This window comes from Stegostoma tigrinum, chromosome 7 (assembly GCF_030684315.1).
Source record: "Stegostoma tigrinum isolate sSteTig4 chromosome 7, sSteTig4.hap1, whole genome shotgun sequence".
Lineage (NCBI taxonomy): Eukaryota > Metazoa > Chordata > Chondrichthyes > Orectolobiformes > Stegostomatidae > Stegostoma > Stegostoma tigrinum.
Genome location: NC_081360.1, coordinates 42,066,384 through 42,087,936, shown reverse-complemented (window position 1 = coordinate 42,087,936; position 21,553 = coordinate 42,066,384). Strand labels below are relative to the sequence as shown.

Here is a 21,553-nt window from a genome sequence, read left to right as displayed (position 1 = left end):
GGTACAAAATTAACCAATTAAGTAATGTCCTTGAAGAAAGGAAATCTGGCCCAGCCTATGTATGACTTCTGACCCACCTAAACTATCCATCTTCTTTGGCACTCTCTGCCAAAACTAACCACCTGGCCTGTTCCTCACCCTACTACCACTGACTCTACCCGATCATGTGACATCTCTGTTATCAACAAGATGTAATTTTTACCCTGCGGCACCTCCCCTTCCCCTCACTTTAGCTTCCTGACTTGACCACCTGTCCCAAGCTCCCCTCAACCCACTGCCACGTCAACCAATCCCATCATTTCTCATAAAACCAAAATAACTGCGGACGCTGTAAATCAGGAACAAAAACTAAGTTGCTGGAAAAGCAAATTCTGAGGAATGATCACCGGACCCGAAACGTTAACCCTGTTTTCTCCTCCACAAATGCTGCCAGACCTGCTGAGTTTTTCCAGGAACTTTGTTTTTGTTCCATTATTTCTCATACTCTGCTATTCACTGCCATTCAGGCTGGATAGGTAAACTTATCACAGAGCAGCTGGAGTCAGAGCCCTCAAAGTCTCTAGCATAGAAAAAGGCCCTTTAGCCCATCAAGTCTGCACCAGTCATAAACAAGCACCTAACTATTCTAATCCAGGCTTCATAGCCTTGTATTCCTTAACGTTTGCAAGTGCACATCGAAATATCTTTTAAACGTATTGAAGGTTTCTGCAGGACATTGCACAATAGGAAACATTTTAACTTTAGACACTTAAGGCCTTACACATAAAAGTTAGGGATAGATGATTTCCACCACAATGGTAGCATCCTGCTGATTGGATCATTTAGTGAGCTACATAGTATGCAGGGTCGATAGAGGGACGTGCAGCCTGATAGTTCAATATTTGATCGAACCTGATCTGGCAATGAATGTCTGACCCAGGTCCGTGCCAGATTCTCCGAATCTGAACCACGTGAATTCTGTCAGGAGCCAAGATGGAGGACATTCTGTGTGGATCAATCAGAGTGACACAAATTTAGGATCTTGCAGGAGGGACGAGACAGCAAATGTAGACATGAGATATGATGAAGCTGTTCCAGACTATGAGAGTATTGTGTGAAAAAGAGCTAGATTTTTATGCAGCTTGGGAAGAATTTATCTTCCAAGGGCAGAACTGCTGGGGCTGAGGAAGAGGCAGATAAAGGCATACATTCTGGGTGCTTTTAACCTTCAGCAGGTTTGGAGTGGTCACTGTTATCTTAGGTTTAGACCTTCTCAGCTTAGAGAGACACCTTGCAGTGGAAAAAGAATACTAAGCTTATCAGGAAACCACAGTTACATGCTTGTCTGTAAAGTGCCCAAATCTCACTCACCATCTCCATGTCTTTCACTTCACAAGGTATTAGGACATTGAAGGATAATTACTCCTCCTGTGGTCTCGCTGGCGTTAAAGGATATATAGTAGATGAATAGGGAGAATGGTGGGCGTTAGTTTATGAAAGCTGTCTGGGGGAATGAAGCCTGTGAATCTCAAAGATAGAAGATCTTGCTGACAGCTCTTCCTGCTGTCGAGACTGGTTGCTTGCTTTTATAGCCTGCACAAGCCTGGAATTGAATCAGCTGATAGTGTCAGAGGACATGCCCTGTCCTTCTCTACTGTGTGACTACATGCTGCATGTACTTACAGTTTGCATGCAATAGTACTCCCAAATGTGAACATGAGGCCGTGTCTGCTTTGGTCCTGATGCCGACAGCTGTACTCTTCTTAAATTCCATCCACAGAGTAAAAATTTATGCTAAAACTTCTCTAAACATTGCATCAGCCTCGACTGAAGTATTGGATATGGCACTTGACACGTTACTTTCAGAAGAATGTGAACACTTTGGAGTGGGTGCAGAATAGATCTATAACAATGGCCCTCAGCATGAGGGGTTTCATTTACATGGATAAATTGGAGGAGCTCCTGCTGCTCCCTTGGAGAAGAGAGGGTTGCAGAAAATTTTGTACAGGTCTCCAAAATAATGTGGTGTCTCAACAGTAGATAGAAAGAAACCGTTTCCAATGGCAGCACATGGAGGATATGGATCTAAGACAAATGGCAAAAGAACCAACACTGACTTCATTTTTTAAAAAAAATTGTATACAATGAGTAGTTAGGATCAGGGATACACTGCTGAGTGTGTGTTGGAGGCAGATTCAGTCATGAGTTTCAAATGGACTTGGACAAGATTAAAGGGAAAAGGCCACTTTTAATTTTTTTTCCTCTTGTAGAGAGCCAGCAAAGACACAATTGGGTAAATCATCTGATTGCTGTGATAACTATTCTATTAGTACTGTTACAGACCAAAGAGACACAGATCAGTGAGGGTGAAATTCAGTAGGGTGTTTTTGATGTCTTGGTTTTCTCAACTCCCGCCCGGAGGCACGGTCTAACATTTATTGACTAACCAGCTCAGTCAGTCGAGGTGCTATAAAATAATTAGCCTGTGATTCATTCCAATTAATTCCACTTAATGTTGCAATGAAGCCACTCTTGGTGATGCACATTGAAGGTTGCTTTTTTTCAAATACTTTTCAATGTGCAGGGGTACTAATTCAGCAGCACAGGGATTGCTGTAGTTTTTGCTGCTCATCTTGGTCATTATACTATTCAATTTCATAGGTTCAGAGTTAATACTGAGTGTACATAAAGCTGCAAATAATGATCCTGAGAGTATGGTTGCCAGGCTGTTGCTTAATGAGCCTGTAGGACAGATTTCCTACTTTTGCATGTCCACAGACCTTAGGGAAGAGAACTTTGCATAATTGAATAGGCAGGGTGTATTTCAACAGGTAGTTGGGTAATTCAACCAGGATTATTACTCTGTTTTTCACAGCCGTTCCTTGCAACTCATTTGCTTGTTAGGCTATTTTTAGGGAACAGTTTGGATTCAGCTACATTGCAGCAGGTCTATGGTCCCATATAGACTGGACCCAGTAAAGATATTGGTGAAGCAGATAGGCTTTCACAACAGTCTCCTGGCTTTATGGTCACCAGGAGTGATGCAACATTTTTTCTCCCCCAGATTAGCTAGCTGGGTTTAAATTCCCCAACTGCTATATTGGAATTTGTACGAGTTTCTAGATCACCAATCCAGTAAAAGTAACAACTTGGTTACTATAGTTGCTTTGTAATTTGTAATAGTAAAGGTACTTTAGAAATGTCAATTTTTAGATATTTTTTGTTTAGAATTCATGACTTGTAAACAGTTACCTCTTTAGGACAACTTGCAAACATGATGACGGATTCAACAAGCAGCAGTAAATGAGATGTCCTCTTAAGGTGGTGTTTTTTGCTTTGCTTCAAAATGATTTCTCACTTTATATGTATATGGTGGCAACTAGCTTACAATTTTATTGAACAGGTTCAAAGCAATGAAGGTGAAGGGACAAGTATTCCAGCAACTAGAAGTCATGCTCTACACGACAGAGTTTCAGCAGCCAGTAAAAGTAAGTAACACTTGAAAGATTTAAAAGCATTGTAATTTTCTAGATTTAATTTTAAAAATTACGTTTGTTTTGACTGTAACATTCAAATATTAAGAGTACATCCCATTCCGTGGTACAAGGATCATTGTAATAACAAAGTGGTTTGATTTTAAGATACCAAAGTAAATTTGCATTGTTTTAACTTAATTGAAATATTTTTTGCAATTTCCAACTTGTGCAATATTTTGGACTTGTGTTTATCTGCTTCTGAATTTGAGAAACATTGGGATTCACATGGGCATATACTTCCACTACTGCATTTGATAGTTAGAGAAACTTTATCTTCTTTAATCTTTTAACATTAAAATATGACCATTACGTAATAGATTATTAGCTTACTCAATATCTCTTGGGTCTTTAAATCTAGAAAGTGGGCAAGTGTTTTTTTTCCTGAATTCAGCATCTAGTAGTAAACCAAATGCAGAGAATACGATGTGTTTTAATTGTGTTCTGTCAACTTTGTCTTATGGAGGAAAAGTGTTTTGGCAGATTTCTGTTTTCCTTTCATTATTCTGAACATGGTAGTCATCGAGCAGTTAGTCTGAATTGACCCAATTATAATGTGTTGAATAAATTTGCTTATTTACATGCACAGTACTTGTCCTCCCTTGAAATTAATAATGTTGTTATTTTGCTTACATGGTATCAGGTTGTGCAGAATTATCTCGTGAGTCGAACTATACTATGCAGCTTCTTTTTCAGCGTAGAGAGCTATGGCTTTTAACGGTACTTTCTAGTGTGCTGTAATTGAATTGGTTTTGATTCAGTGGAAACAGAAAAAAAAGCAGGTTTGTGCTGAATTGTATAGCTGCTGATGCAGATAAAAATTGCAGTTTATTAAATTTCTGCCCTGAATGTGAAGCACCCTTCCTGGTATTTGGACATCAGTACTGACTGATTTTGTTTATGTAAATGAGCAATGGCACTCAAGTGAGAAGTTGTGTGCATTAAGGTTGTAATTTGAACAGATTTAGTGGAAATGTTTGCCCCAGAATAGTTTGAAGTAATTGAAAGAAAATCACCAAGTTATTTAGTTTATATGAAAGGATTCTTTAACTTTAATTCAGCCCATTTCTTAGTTGGAGTAATGCTGAGAAAAAAGGAGTAACAAATTTGCTTTAGAAAATCAGAAAATTTGCCTGATTTTTGAAGACTTCACCTGCATCAAAATAAGTTTTAACTCCGCCACTAATCTATTAGGGATTTGACTTGTGACAACTGCAATGCTTTGAAAATCAATACAAAAGGAAACCATTCTTCTGTCATTCTGTTTTGTATTGATACACAGTTGTCGAGATTACTCAAAGCCTCCATAATAAAAACCAATTCCTGCAGATGCTGAGGATCTACTTCTTCATCTGTAGATTAATTTACTATTTAGATCAATACCTCACTAACTTTTGTACCTTTTTATATTTTTGTCTCATCAGTGGGGATGTTATGATAGATTTACACCATTTTGTGGTTGGTACCACAGGAATTACGTATTTGCAGTTTAGGTTTGTGACGCCAGCTATATAGACTGCATACGTATAATATACATATTCTGATCCCGATCCTTGATGTGTACCTTTTTATCCTTTTATACATGGGTCACCGCAGTGCCTGTGCTAACACTAGTAAAATGTCTACTCACTTCGACCCATTATCCTGCCATATAATCCTGTAATCTTTCCACTTTCAAGAAAGCATCCAGTCTCTTTAGCAGGTTATTACTACATCTGTCTACAGCACATTTATACATTTTTTAAAAAATGTTGTATTCTTGCAATATAATCAAATGTCCTTCACTGCATTGCCATACTATTTGTTTCACCATTTCTCAGCAACTACCTGGTAACTTCTAAATTTTTTTGTAATGTATGACTGATTTATTTGAATGAATGAGCCCTTTAAATGTTTTTGTTCAGCTATATGTGTGCAGTACCTTTTAAACAACTGACTTTTCTGCAGGTTGTTCAGGAACTTTTACATTAATGCATAGCTTGGAAGAAACTTTGAAGGAACTTTAACAGCATTAATAATCACTGATGGTACCCACTGGCATTCAACAGCAATCTGAAGCTTAACTATTCGGAAACTGAAACCAAACGCTCTGTCAATGTTTGTTGCTGAAGGTGCATGTGTATATCTGTGAGGGCAACTAGTCACCTGCGACAATGCAAGCAATTTACTAAATGCCCGTAAATAACCAAATTGAAGGATTGTTAAACTAACAATATATAGAGTGGGAAGAAGTGTAAATCGGTATTAGTAAATTCAATACCAAGTCAGATACAGGAAGGGAAAGGAAGAGAGAGGACTAAAAATCAGAAAGGAATAGTTGAGATTATTTTTTCTTATTTTCAGAAGCCTCTACCCACTTTTCTTACCTGTAATTCTTCTCCAGCTTCTCAAGCCTCCAAGACGCGTGTCCAATTCTGGCCTATTGAATATCTCCATTTTTAATTCTTCCATCATTGGTGGCTATGCCTTCAGCTCCAGCCTTGGGAGTTTCCTCCCTGAGCCCATCTATCTCACTTTCCTCTTTAAGAGGTTCTTTAACACTGAACGCTTTGGCCAAACTTTTGGAGATCTGACCTAATGTCACTTTACATGACTCAATACCAAATTTTGCTTTATAATGCTCCAGTGAAGTGCCGTGCAATGTTATATTACATTATAGGTGTTTGTAGCTCAACATTGTTGTTGTTAATAAGATAATTGGGCTGAAGGGGACAAGACTTCTTTTCTCCGGTGAGTTTAGCCACAAAAGTACAACAACGTCATAGCACCCAATGGACTTCAATGTTGCACTATGCAGCAAGATTTTTTTTGTGTGAAACTGATAGGAACAACACTTCTGACAAACAATTTTGGCTTTAAACAAAAAGAAAGTTGCTGGAAAAGCTCAGCAGGTCTGGCAGCATCTGTGGAGGAGAAAACAGAGTTAACGTTTTGGGTCCGGTGACCCTTCCTCAGAACTGAGGAAGTTCTGAGAAAGTGGCACCGGACCTGAAACATTAACTCTGTTTTCTCCTCCACAGCTGCTGCCAGACCTGCTGAGCTTTTCCAGCAACTTTCTTTTTGTTTCTGATTTACAGCAGCTGCAGTTATTTTGGTTTTTAATTTTGGATTTGTGTATTTAACTATATATCATCCCCTCACCTGAAATTGTTGTATCATTTGTGCATGAATAACGGTGAGTAATTTACACACCTTAAATTTAATAGCAAATTATGATCCATTTGGTCAAAGCACTACTTCAGTTGGCAATCCAAAGATGAACCAACCAAGCTTATATGAAATAAGTCCAACATCTTAGCTTTGTAATTCAACACTGCTGGGACATTATCCTAACTGCTGTTTACCTAGCTCCTTTTGAATATGTCAAAATTTTTCAAGGCCCATCACAGAAATGCTATCAAAGTATGGGACCAAGCCCATCACAAGGTTTTGGGTTAGATGACAAAAAAATTTGCAGAAAGGTAGGTTTTAGGAGTGGTTTCAAAGAGAAGAATGAGCTGGATGTTGGATTGTAGTAGTAAGTGGGCTATTCCAGAGTGTGAGCTATAGGGAGCTGAGGCATAGCCATTTGAGGTGAACCAATGAAAATTGGCGATGGGCAACAGGACAGAGTTAGAAGATTCTGTATGTTGGGCAGGCTTGTAGACTGGAGGAGATTACAGAGGGAGGGATGGGTGAAGCCATGGCAGGATTTGCAATCAAGAAGGAGAATGTTCAGAATCAAGATGTTGCTTAAACGGGTGTAAATGTAGGTCAGCAAGCACATTTTAGAGGAATAGACTTGCTAGAGGTTAAGGCTCTCATAACAGAATGTTGGATAGCCTCAAGGTCACCAAGGTTAGCATGGGGTCTACAGGCCGAGAGTGCATTAGATTAGTTGCATCTAGAGGTATTGACGTATGCGGGAGGGTTTCCAAAGGAGATAATCTGGGAGTGGGGGGAAGTCGGGCATTATTGTAGAGGTGAAAATAGGGAACAGAGTTTGCACCAGTGACTGAAAACAGTGGCTTTTGTTCTTCCCAATATTTAGTGCTTGATATTAGGTAAGCAGTTTGGTAGTTTTAGCAGCAGTGGAAGGAATTGTGAAGGGTGTTGATTAGGTTGAGCTGGGTGTCATCAGCATAAATGTGAGAAGGTAAAGTTTCATATTTGTCAGGGTCACATGGAGTGCCACATGATTTTGATAAGCAGTGTCTGGTACTACATTAAGTATTGTTACGTTTCACTCCTGCTAGAGGCCGAAAGTGAGAATATGTTTCCTGTTCTTCTCAAGAACCTTTGATAAGAATTAAATTAATGACACCAGAAATTGAATCGTAACTTTGCCATAAATGGATGTTTTCGATATCCGTTGTCAGCAATGATAACACCTTTCAGTATGTTGTGTAACCTTGAAGTTTGTTAACATTAATACAAAGGTTTTCTTGTTTAGTGACATCATTGTTTAAACCTTTTCAGAAATGATCTGATAATTGCAATGAAATTCTATATCTACTGCAATCTGCCAGTAATTTTTTACAGGCTGATGTTTTCTTACCCTAGAACATTGCGTCATCCAACAGCAGTTACCTTCGCGGGATTTGAGTGGTCTTTTGTTGTAATTCATTTACTTTAGGATAGTTCTTCAACATGTGTGACCTTATTTTTCTGGAGGAGGATGAGTTCTCAAAAGATGTTGCTTTAAAGCTTTAATTCAAAATAAGTTAGGGTAGCACGATGGCTCAGTGGTTAGCACTGCAGCCTCACAGCACCAGGACCCCAGGTTCGATTCCACCCTCAGGCGACTGTCTGTGTGGAGTATTCACATTCACCCCATGTCTGCGTGGGTTTGCTCTGGGTGCTCCAGTTTCCTCCCACAGTCCAAAGATATGCAGACTAGGTGGATTGGTCATGCTAAATTGCCATAGTGTTCAGGGATGTGCAGGTTAGGTGGGTTATAGGCGGATGAGTCTGGGTGGGATGCTGTGAGGGTCAGTGTGGAATTGTTGGGCCAAAGGGCCCATTTCCACACTAAAGAGGATTCTATGAAACTCAAGTTTCAGTACATAAGGAGTTCATGCGTATTAGGACCAGTTGCAGATAAAGAAGATTTGAAACAGCAGTTATTAATTCAAATGAGCATTTTTACTTAATCCTCCACCATTTAGCTGCTCCCATTTTAAAAAAAAACCTCAATTATTAGTTCCTTATTGCTTTGTTGTGAAAAATTTTAAGTGATGAAAACAAATCTCCATCTATAATGGCATATAAAGTTACACTTTTATAGTTTTAAGTGAAAAGTATCTGGTTCTTAAGTAATTCTACCTCAGGATTTCATTTTAACTTGTAACCAATTATTTTCTCTGGGTTAATTGTGCAAGAGTTCTGTGTATCCACGTTATTTTGCTTCTGCATTATTTGATATGTCATGTTGCTTCTACCTTAATTATTGCTTAATTAATGATCTAATTTAGCAGTATAATAGACTAGATGCAAAAAATTAAAGTAGCTGCAAAAGTTGTCAGGTAAGAACTTAGTAAATTTTTCCAAATTTTCAATAATATTGTTAATGCAGCATATATTAATTCATTCTGAAACCTTGCATGTTAAATTTATCTAAACTAGAAGTTGTAATGCTACCTACACCACTTGTTGCAAAGTTTACCAAACCTTATCAAAAGCATGTTCTCATAACCTCAATAGCCTTGTGGATACTGCCACCACTTGATGAAAGCAAAGAATTGCCCAGCACTGTGGTAGTTACAGTTGGTGAGAAAAGGCAGAGCTTGTGTAGAAATGATTAAAATATTGAAAATACTTCAAACTATGAAAGCAATTTATTTTAAATGTAATTTTCATTTTGTATCTGCCTCCAAACATTGAACTGACTAACTTTATTTTTAAACTGAATTTTGGGGAAAAATATATAAAAGTGCTTCAGGGATTTTAAAATAGAGATTTTCAGAAATAAAATGCATTTAAAATTTTTTTGTGATTATTGATGTTTATGGCAAGTGTATGTCTGATTTTGATACATGCCAACTCCCTCTTATATTATATCAACTTGTAAACTTGTGAGGATTTCCATACTTATACTCTTTGACATAGGCAATTTCTGTGCTGTCTGAATCCTTCAAAGAAATTTTAAGTGATCTAAGCTGTTGGACACCAAACTTTTGTTATGGAGTTATCGGTTCAGAGTAATGCTTAATTTCCTAGTTTTTCCTCCCTTGTTCGACAGCTTTCCAATCAATGATCGCCTAATTTCTATTAATTTAAATAAAATTTATTGATCTGCAACCTATCTTTCTACTGTCCATATCTGAAACCTGGACTGATGACGAAACGTATTTATATGGGCCCTGAACATCCTCATACAACCTTATGTACGTGCAAATATAAACAAAGACTTATTCTATCTCGAGCAGTGTCAGCCCAAGTAATTGCTCTCACACGATGCTCATGTGTACATTTTCCACTAGGAGTCACCAGTCAATGAAATCCTTACTGCATTGATTCTCTCACCAGCTGAGTGATAGCGAGGCTACCGTAATCACCCATTATTAAGGTGGATTGTGTCTATTAAGCCTAAAAATGTGAATTGAATTTAGAACCTAATTCCTCTGGTGTTAGAACCCAAAACAAGGGGCATAATCCTCAAATTAATATTTGGTCATTCAAAAGTGAAATCCGGGAGTACTTTTTCCGCACAAAGTTTTGAAATCTGGAATTTGATCCCTTTAAATGCTTGTGAATATTGGTGTCATTGGAATTTTCAAGGGTGAAATCGAAAGAGCTTTATTAGGTAGGTACATTAAGGGATCGTGGAAAAACAGGCAGGCAATAGAGTTGAGAGCTTTTTAAACAGTCTGCTTAGACGTGTTATGATTTGATTTTAATTTATTATTGTCGCACATACTGAAATACAGCGAAAAGTATTGTTTTGCATGCTAACCAGACACATAAGTATTTCAGGGTGAGAGAACAGAATGCAGAATGTAGTGTTACAGCTACCTCAGGGCAATGGCAATTAAATCAAAGACAGGGACGCTACCAATGCATCACAAGGCCCTCTTTCAATCATGATCTAATTAAATGGTGAAATAGGCTGTAGGAACTGAGTGGCCTTTTCCCTTTCCTGCATATATCCAGCTCACATAGCAGAGTGCAATCTCTTCTGTGAATATTTGAAAAAGATTAACAACAACTTGTGTTTATATGGTGCCTTTAATATCAAGGCATTTCTTGGACATTACCAAGCAAAATTTGATTTCCCTCTTTTCTACAACCTTTCACCTTGTTTTAAGAAATATCTCTTTGGAATCTGGCCACAGAAATAGATTGAATTAATCAGCATAGTGAGTTTGCATTAATTACACAATACGGTGCCTCTGAGGACGTTCTTAAAACCAAGGTTTATATATAGCTGCAACGGTAATCGTAGAATCCCTACAGTGTGGAAACAGGTCATTTGGCCCAATAAGGCCACACCACCGCTCTGAAGAGCATCCTACCCTCAGTCATTCCCCTACCCCTGCATTTCCCCATGTCTAACCCACCTAACCTAAACATCCTTGGACACTATGGACAATTTAGCATGGCCAGTCCACCTACTCAGCACATCTTTGGTCTGTGGGAGAAATCTGGAGCACCTGGAGGAAACCCACGCAGACACAGGGAGAATGTGCAAACTCCATTAAGACAATCACCCGAGGGTGGGATTGAGCCCAGGTCCCTGGCGCTGTGAGGAAGCAGTGCTAACTACTGAGCCACCGTGCTGCCCAAATATGCACCTTTTTTAAAAAAGTGATTGAATGAATATCAGCAAAGTGTTTATTTACTGAAACTGACCCAGTTCTGACATTTCCGATTCTCCCTTCTCCCTCTCAAACTGCAGATTAAAACTTATCATATTATGGTCACTACCTCCTAATGGCTCCTATACTTTGAGGTCCCTGATCAAATCCTGTTCGTTGCACAACAGCAGACCCAGAATTTCCCCCTCCCTGGTAGGCTCCAGCACAAGCTGTTCTACGAATCCATCTTGGAGGCACTCTACAAACTCCCTTTCTTGGGGTCCAGTACCATCCTGATTCTCCCAGTCTACCCGCATGTTGAAATCTCCCACATCAAGCTCCAGAAGGCAGTGAAGTCCAACCTTCTGGATACTTTCAAGAAAGAAATGGATAGAGCTCTTAAAGATAGTGGAATCAAGGGTTATGGGGATAAGGCAGGAACAGGATACTGATTTGTGGATGATCAGCCATGATCGTAATGAATGGTGGTGCTGGCTCGAAGGGCCGAATGGCCTACTCCTGCACCTATCGTCTATTGTCTGTTGATCACACACCCTATTGAAGCTAATGTATAGTTATGTTTCATTTGTTAGTCATTTTTATTTTATCTCATCAATCATGTTAATTATTGTCATTAAAAATGTTTTTTGAGGTAAACACCTTTTTATCTGCATGTACAAAATGGTCATTAAACTTAAAATGTTTGTTTATATATTTAATGCAGAAAACAAAAAGGAGTAAAGGTGAAAAAAATAAGTTCTGAAGAATCTGATTCATGAAAGACTTTTACATTTATGATTATACAAATGAGTTTTTGAGCATAGATAGTGCCTAGATTGCTGATGTGCTATAGCCAGAAATTTTTACAGTGGGATGTTGAAGTCTGTATGAGCAAAAAACTTGTATTTTTCTCATTTAGAAGGGATTTTATGTCCAGGATTGAATGTGCCATTTCCCTTATCTCTAAACAGCCAATAGCCCTAGCTTGTCGTTTGCCCCCTGTAACTTAAACAGCAGGAAATCACAAATTGACCAGGAGCTGTAAAAGTGTGATTGTCTAAGTACACTAAAGTCTGTATTATCGTTGCGCGTCAAGGAAGTGATGTTTTCAGATCTCAGGTTGGCTTGATGTTCTGCAATTACTGGTTAGCCTTTGTTTGTTTCATTGATTTGTGCATTCCTTGTGTACTAAGAACATCTCATGTTCCACATCAGATCCATGTTGACTTTAGATTATGTCAGGCAAACCCCATGCAAGGATGCGTACGCTGTGAATCAGCCCATGTCAGATGTTTATTTCCTACTGTTTATATGTAATGAACTGCACTTGCAGCATGTAGTCACTTTTTATGAAGTCTCATAATATACACATGCTGCAGTGAAAACAGAATTTGTTTCTATGTTTTAAAAATAAAGGGGGTTTCAGTTTTAAGAGTTTTTTTTCTGTTGTAAAAATTTGCAACCAAAACATTTGAGTCCAAAAATAGAGTTGAAGCGAGTTAAGTTATGATCTTGGTGTTAAGCAAAAGGTCTGTATGTAATGAGATCAGTGTCAGGACTGCAGGAAGTTGGTTTGTTGGGTCTCATTTGTTTATTACCAGTGTAGTGCAGCTCCCAGTCACTGCAAAGTTTGACAGTCTTGAGAAGCATTAACATTCTCCAACACAGATATCAGTTGAAGTTGCAAGTAGAGTCCAGCAAGGCAACCAGGAATATAGGAAGTGGTGCCTAAAGTAACTCTACAGAGGCCGGTATCCCGTCACCAAGTCACCTTTTATTTACACGTGGATCAGTGTCAAGGACTCTCCATCTCCAACAGAGTCAGCTGAAACCTCTGACACTTCTATTCATATCTGTCAGCCAGGATTCTCTGGACCAGGTTAACAGCACCAGTCAGGGATTTCATATTCTATGAGATCCACTTGGCTGACCCTGTTCAAATCGCTGTACTAACTAGCAGTGAGGCATTGATTTAATGTTTCTTTCAAGTTTTCCTTTCTGGAAGAAGCCTCCAGAGTTTCTTTGAGGATGACTGATTTGGCTACCAAGTACCTGGCAGTAATAACAGAAGCATTTGCAGATGCTGCCATTAGTTGCAAATGAATTTTCAGAAGAGGCCCATAAACAGGTGTTAAAATACCTATTCCATATGCAAAGTCCCTGATACCTGTTTCAGCCTTCAGCTCCACATCCCTATACCAAAGCCTTTACTAATGTGACTATATGTTACCTGCCAAATTGGATGTTTAGGCACTGGTCTTATCTTGTAAAACTGATGCAGTGACAGAGACTTTCTAGATTGTTATTTCATATGTTTATTTCAATAAAGCCTTGATCACAACATGTATTTAGTAATCGCTTTTTTTTCCTGAATAAACCTTTTGCATAACCAAGTCTTCTTAAGAACAGTTGAAGAATGAAAGTTGCAAATTTTCTAATTAGGCTCATCAAATGGTTCCAGTGTAATTGTTGCTGATTCCTTTTTCTGAAAGTGTACAAGATCTACTGATGTATCGTTGACAGAAGAGCTGTTAGACATATGCTGAAAGTGACTTGTTTGATGCGTAGAAACTAACAGATGGGGCCAGTACTTACAGCACGATGTTTTTTTTTGTTTGCGGTAAAGTAAACTTGGAGCTGCATGGAGTTGATTTTGATTTTGCAACCTAGTTGATAATTGACAGGTTTCCTTCCATTCTGTGTGATTGTAACTAATCAGATAACACCTCTCTGCACTTTGATCAGAAAACATGATTATTTGCCCAATATTTTAAAATTGCTATTGCCCTAAGTAACAGTTAATATAAATTGCTTTATAGATGCCTGTTAGATGATGATAATTTACAATGCAATCAACATATGCTGTCATTAAGATAAAATCTAGTTAGTGCTGTGATTATCAGTGCTTTTCAAATGATGGTAAATAATTGTTTTAAGATTCTGTTTCTCTGTGATTTTATGAATTATTTTATTTGAAGGAATACACCGATCTTCATTTGGTAACATAACATGAAAACATGTAACGACTGCATATCAATTGTCCTTTTTTAGTTTCTCAATTGTTAATTCTGGCAAAGTTGAGAGTTCATTTGTACCAAAGTTTAGCCCCTCTTTGGATGACCCAGTTGATTAGAGGTATGCATAGTTAAGCCGAACAAGTCCCAAGTTCACTCTATCTTTTATAAGTTAGCTGGTCTGGTTAGGATGCTGGTAGCATGCTAAATCAATCTTAGTGCCTCGGGTTAGGAAGAAGAAATTTGTCTAGGATTACTGCTTCCGATAATTTTTCAATGTCACCCACTGAATCTGTGCTTGCACTGATGTCGGATGAAGATAAATCAAGCGTGGCTGTCATTGCTGTAGAAGATAGAATAACTTGTGAGCACATTGTCTAGTCCTTATGTGCAGAATTCCCAGTTGAGCAAGCTGCATTTCAGTGCAAGGAGTATATTCATGAGGAGAAAGAGAAAATCATAGTAGATGTTGAACAGCATATCTAAACTTGTCCCTCTTTAATAAATGAGAGATTAAAGGTTAGAGGAGCGCCAAGAGAAAGACTAGCTCAAGTATGGAGTTTGGAGGCAAGATTTTCCCATCTGTGCTCTGCTAAAAGAGCGAAAAAGCTCTAGATGAGTCTCCTCAGGAATGAAAGTAATCTATTCAGCCATGATTTTTGGTTTGATAGCACTAAAAGTTGCTGAGGGGATGAGAAAATACAAAAGATCAAAAGATACCAAGCTTCTTGGAACAAGAAGCAACATAGGAAATAGGTTACATATTAGGATCAAAAGAAATACTAATCACTATAATACTGTAATGAAGTGTGCATTGATCAAAGAAGAAATAGCTTTTGTTTCATTTGGCTTGCCTTGAGACTGAGGAATCTATATAAATGTTATCTATGTCAAGAATAAATGGGAGATTTTCAAGTTGTCAACTGGGAGTTTTATTAACTTTGTAAAAAAAACATCAAGTTGTGAATTGAAGCTTACAGTATGAATATGCTAATCATACCAGGAACGATGATAGAATAGTCAATACAACTTTGTTTTGCTGGTTCAAACTAGTTTGACTTTACTTTTGTGCGATGCATTCCATTCTAAGATTATTAATTCGAAGGGCACCATTTCCATTTCTAGCTCATGCTTTGCCTGCATGTTTATGTTAATTTGGATTCAGATTTAACAAGGTCTGCTGTGCTTTTCAGAACATTTTACAAGGACCAGCAGCTCCCATTCTGATAGCAGCGGCTTTGCAGAAGATCCATCCTCTGACATGACTGGACAGTGCCAGGTATTATATTTTTACTTTAAAGAAAGAAAATTATACTCAAATTATTACTTCTTAATAGTTACATTTTAGGTGTTATTTTTTCAGGAGAGTACAAATGACAGGCAGTAGAGCTTAGAAACAGGCTATCGGCCCCCTCTCAAATGTTATGACTTTTTGGAGGGGACAGTGAAGCAAAAAAGTGTTAGTGAATAGAGGGAAAACTGCAGACATAACCTTTGATAATCTTGAAAGGAGGAGCTATTTTCTCAAAATATAGGATTTTTCTGTTCATCCATACTCTGATATACATGTGTTTAATATACTAGCAGAAATTTCTGCATAACTGCAGCAATTTAATGACCATCTGTAAAGAGAACATAGACAGTTGTATTTTTGCAGTAGTTTTTATTTGATCTCCAATTTTTGCAGTGTTCTCATTTTAATTCTGCAAGTGTTCAGTTTGTTGAAATTAAATATATCTTTTAACAAATTGCTTAATGACATTTAAGGCCCTACTGTTACAAGCAAAATACTACAATATCATGATGTTTACTAAAGGTGTCCTAATCTGTAATGTGTATCTACTCTAATTACCCATCTAAATTAGCTGCGCGATGGCAGGGAGATATCTGATTTCTAATGCACGTCCTGTTGACTTTTAAGAATATCTTTTAATGTCTAATAAATCTGTTCTATCTGCAGTTGAAACATATACCTGGGATACTGGTGACCTTTTTGGTGACTGAGCCCCAGCAGATGCTATAGGTCATGTATTCAGTAACTTTAAAAGCTGAGGAGGTACTAGTATTTGTCACATAACCAACATTGATTTTTAAATTGGGCAGCTGTATTCACTGTTCCATCCCTAGTGGCTCAGATGCTATGTTGACACATGTCTGGTGTCATATTCAGATTCAGTGGAGCTAACGTTATTCACTCCTCTTGTTACTTTGCACTTAATGCTTTATTTCTAGGATCTCTTGTTTTAAATTTTTTGCAAAATCAATTTGCCTTTGCTTTTTGTAAATTCTTGTGTGTTGTTTTATTTCCTCATTTCTACAGGGAGTTTAATCTGAAATTGTTTAAGATCAATCACTATCAAATAAACTTTTTAGCTATTTATTTCAATATATCTTTACAGTGCATTTTGCTTGTACACTGTGTCTATGCCAAGTTTACATTAGATTTTACACATTAAATTTCTAGGACAGATGATTGATCTAAATATATTTTTGTGACAGTTCAAAGTAATGATTGGAGTTGTAGAAACATAGATTTATGTGAGAGGCTGTTTTCATCGAGTGGATAATGAGTAAAAAGATGGGAACGTTCGAGACAGACACAAGTTCGATTTTAAAATCAACTTTGAAGCCTTTTCTACTTAGTTGAGGGTTTATATTTTGCTGTTTTGGTACAACACCAACCTCTTTCTAAATGTCTCAGCTATGGAAGCGATTTCTTTTAAATGAATAATTGATCAATAACTTTTTAGCAGCAATTTTCTTTCCAGGAAATATTTCCCTGGAGCCAGCAGAATAACAGCATAGAGTGTTTTGTTGGAAAGCACTTGTATGAGAACATGAGTTTGCCACAAATTTATAAAGGTTGAAGAGATCCTTGCAATGAGTAGTTACTGAGACAGGTTTTTTTTTCTCTTCTGCCCAATGGTTCAAAGCCTTACAGCTCTATTGTGAAAACTAAATTATTTTTACAGCTGCATGGCTCCTAAATGATCTGTGCTTTTTGGGAGTGTTTGATGTCTGCAACCAGTTACGATAGCCATATTGCTTATTGACCCACTTCAGGCACTGATTTTTGTTTTTAATGTTTTTGTTGAAATTAAAACTGAGTGTCTTAACTGGATACAAAAGCATTTAAATTTAAGCTACTAGTAACTGATTGAATTAATTATTTCAGCTGAATTTTTATTATACATTTAATCCTTGTGCTCTATCCAAGGGTCCAGATGGTTACCTGCAAGCTATGGGGAGCAGTGCTGACAGCTGTGATAGTGAGACAACAGTCACATCATTAATTGATGACCTTAAAACTCCTCAGAGTTGTGACCAACAGTTTTTCACTCCATTTCAAACGCCAGTGGAAAATATGACTCTGGATCTTAAAGAGACAATTTTAGATTTGAAAGCAGAGCTAATTCCTGATGCTGTGATTGATTCACAAGAAGCAATGATTGAGAATGAAGGCAAGGAAGCTGTTGCTGTGGACAATTCTATACAATCAGGTGAACAGCAGGCTTTAGATTTTACTGATGAGGAGTCTTCTTCACTCGGTGACTTGACACTGTATCCAGAAAGTGATACAAAGTGTCAAAGTGAAGATGGTATTCCTATATACTCTGGTCACCAAAAGGCTGGACAAAGGCAAAATAGCATGGATTCCATCCTGAGTTGCTATTCAGAACCTGCTACTTTAAATTTAAAGGACACTGAAGCGATGAGATTTTCCTCTTCATCGATAGATAAAATTACTACAGTACTTGAAAGAGCTAAAACAAAAACCTATATTGTCTCAAGCACCTCTGGAAGAGCACGACGTCCTGTGACCAAAGCAAATGATCGAATAATGAGAGAGGGAGAAAGATCATCCAAGAATGAATCTCTTGTACAGATGAAGCGATCCAATTTTCAAAGGTCTAGCTCCCTCCCAACTACACTGCTCAGTCCAGTGCGAGTTGTGTCTTCACTAAATGTGCAGTTAACACCAGACAGTGGTTCACAGTGCAGTTTGCCCTGTTTTACCTACAAATACACTGCTCTGAAGGACAAGGAGAAGATGCCTACAAATGACGACGATAAGCAGTCAACCTGTCGATCAATGCTTTTTATCCCATTTGCAAAAAGAGAGAGTAGAAAACAATTTAATTTGAATAAAAATCAAGAAATGCCACAACATAGGCTGAGTTCTCAGTCATTACCAATGTGCTCACCTCTGACACAGTCTTGCTGTTCTCTTCATACACTTCCTTCAGACTGGCAAGGCCAATCTCTGCATGATCATGTGAGAACCAGGAGTACGTGCAGCATTCCCAACCTCTTCGAACCTACTTGTGCAACATGTGCAGCACCTTTTGGACACTTGTATCCTCAGAGACCCATGACACACTCATACCATCATGTTCCCATGAATCCTCCATCTGCTATTGAATCACAGCTTCGCAGAGTCCTTAATGAGATTAGAGGCACAGTGCAGAATCTTTCACGGGTAACGAACCACCATTTCATTTGCAGAGTTAGGGAATTAAGATTAATTTGCCTACCTTATATGTCTGTAAGTGATTGGAATGCTTCAATATCCAGTGGTAACAAACACATCATGTACTTCTGAAATATGTAATTTAAAAAATTAACTGTTTATTATTTAATATTCACATTTGTAATTGAGTGAGGAGACATTTGAGGACAAGATCTGTGGTTGCATCCTATTATTTCATTGACATATTGATATTGTGAAATGTTTTAACTATAATTATTTAGTTTTTGCCCTTCATAAATAGTCTTAAATCCGTATATGATCTGAATATGTTATAAATGCCACTTGACTTTCCACAAAGCTCCTTGCTAATAAAATCACTTATGTTTTCAGATGCCAATGTTTCAGGGAAGTGATCAGCCCTTTCCTCATTATTCGTCATCAAGATTAGGTCTTTTACCATTGTATGAAGTAAGTTGCCTTCTGAAACCAAAACATAATATGTTACTTGTTGATGTTTTTATTCATAATGTATCAAAAGTACTGGTTGGTGGTCTGTATTAGTTGCATTAGTGTTGTACAGTATAACTGCTATGATCGCTAGTTTTCAGATCACATTTCACCAGTGTCAATTTCATTGAAACGCTTTCAGTTTTAAGCATTAATGCTTAACTGTGTTTCTAATTCATATATCTGGATTAAGCCAAAGCACTAATGCTCTCTTCATAGCACTATAGAAAGACACTGGATGAGTGAGAAGATCCAGCTTGACAATAGCTTTGTGAGTTTGTTTTGATGGATACAGCAAATGGAAATTTAATCAACTTCAATATCGCAGAGACTGCAGAGATTCACAAAAGTGGTCCCACCACCACCACCTGAAGGGTGACTATGGCTGTGCAGTAAATGCAGATGTTGTCAGTGAACATTACATCCCATGATTTTTGAATTCCCTGATTAAAACAGGAGCTGGATGCCATCTTGCAGCCCTAAGAAAAGTTGCTGGATCCCTACTGCCAAAGAACTATTTCCTACTGCAACACTTGGGGAAGTCTATTTTCTACAGCACCCTTGTCATGCCCTGCCAGAACAAAAAAACTAATTTATAAACCCGTGCATTTTGTATCAGAGTTCCCATTTTGTGCTATGGTCACATGAGAATTAGATACAAACTCAGCTTAAATTCTACATGACAAGAGGAGACCTTATATCAGAATCCATTTGCTTTATTTTGCCTCTATTATTGGCAAATGAAAGTAAATGAGCCAATGCTAGTGTTGATGGTGGTGGTACATGGCATCAATGAAACTCCCATACATCTTGGACTTGGCAACATAAATAATTACTATGGTCAGTTTGATAGAACAAGTAATGGAGTATAATGTGGGGATGGAGGGTTATATTGGCCTCTTTCATTGTTCAAATGGGGGTAGATTGTCCACAGTGTTCATTCTAGATTCATTGGTTTTATTAACTCTTAGTGAGCGTCACAAAAAGCTAATTGTGATTTGAAAGATATGAATTAATGGCATCAAGGCTCTTCATTCAACTGAAGTATTTCTTCACTGGACAGGCATTGCCTTTCTTTAATCAAAGCACATTCAGTAAATGATCTATGTTACTTAGGAATGCATTAATGTAGAACCTTGCCACTGTACCAGCACTGATTTGGAATATATACAGTACTGTATTAGCAACTCAAAGTCTAAATTCACCAGAGAGGCTCCGTGTTCAGCAACTTCTAAAAGCTAAATGTACACAAACAAATCTTCATGACTTAAATTTCCTTTCATACAAAATCTCAACTAATGCACTGCAACTGTAATGTTAACTTTTTTTTCTCAATTTTTTTCAGACTACATATCAAGAGCTACAGATAATGAGAAGGAATCTGAACTTTTTTAGAACACAGATGATGGACTTGGAATTCATGATGCTCAGGCAGCAAACCTTGGTGTATCAGCATTTATCTGATGAGGAGAGGTGAGATTTAAAAGATTTGGCCATTCATTTGTCAGTTGTGATATATTTTCATTTCCTTTTGTAATACTATATACATAATTTTAAACTCATGCACTTTTGGTAAAGTTCATACTATGCGGGTAATCTCCCTATTGAGCTGTTAATTTGTGTGGTGCATTTGAATGCGAGGAGATATTTAAAGGGAGAAGAGAAAACAAAAGATTTACATTTGTTCGTAATTTCTGAACAAAATTTCATTTTATGTAATGAAGACTAATTGCATTTCACTGCCATTTAGTAAGACGGCTTATAAAGTGACAGAGATTGAAAGCTGACCAACAGGTCCCAGATGCTTGCTAGCTGCTTGGAAAAGGGCATGTACTGTAGGGAAGTTGGACTAACTGACACAACACCATGCTGTAGGATTGTTCTTATAAGGAGGGGTGAGTATGAAGGAAATAGTAGGAGATTCCACAATTAGAACACTTTGCAGTTTAAAATGAGAGTTCCAAAGGCTGTGCTGCCTCCCAGTTGGCAGTTTAAGACCATCTCCTATGGTTGGGAGTGGAACCTAGAGTACACAAGGTAAAATCCAGTCGCCATGTCCACATGAGTGCCGATGACAGGTAGGACTGAAAAAGAGGCTCTGCTAAGGAAGCATAATTTTAACAACCTAACCTCATTTAACATCCAAAGCAGGCATTCAGCAGCAGTGGCTTACTGCACATAATGGAATGTAACTAATAGTGAAGAGCAAACTAAAAACTTAAAATTGCTTCATGCTGATCCTAAATCAGTGTGACTTTAGATGAGTTCCCCATT

General features: G+C 37.8%; 1 protein-coding gene across 5 annotated transcripts in view; it reads left to right on the top strand.

Annotated features, from left to right (window-relative positions):
* itprid2 (ITPR interacting domain containing 2) overlaps window positions 1-21,553 on the top strand; it is a 141,893-nt gene that overhangs the window by 100,138 nt on the left and 20,202 nt on the right. For all 5 annotated transcript variants that reach the window (XM_048534652.2, XM_048534653.2, XM_048534651.2 and 2 more), the window contains exons 10-14: window positions 3,383-3,467; window positions 15,495-15,580; window positions 17,519-18,781; window positions 19,163-19,240; window positions 20,625-20,752. In XM_048534652.2, coding sequence (XP_048390609.2) covers window positions 3,383-3,467; window positions 15,495-15,580; window positions 17,519-18,781; window positions 19,163-19,240; window positions 20,625-20,752 — 1,640 coding nt within the window. The remainder of the gene's footprint in view (window positions 1-3,382; window positions 3,468-15,494; window positions 15,581-17,518; window positions 18,782-19,162; window positions 19,241-20,624; window positions 20,753-21,553) is intronic.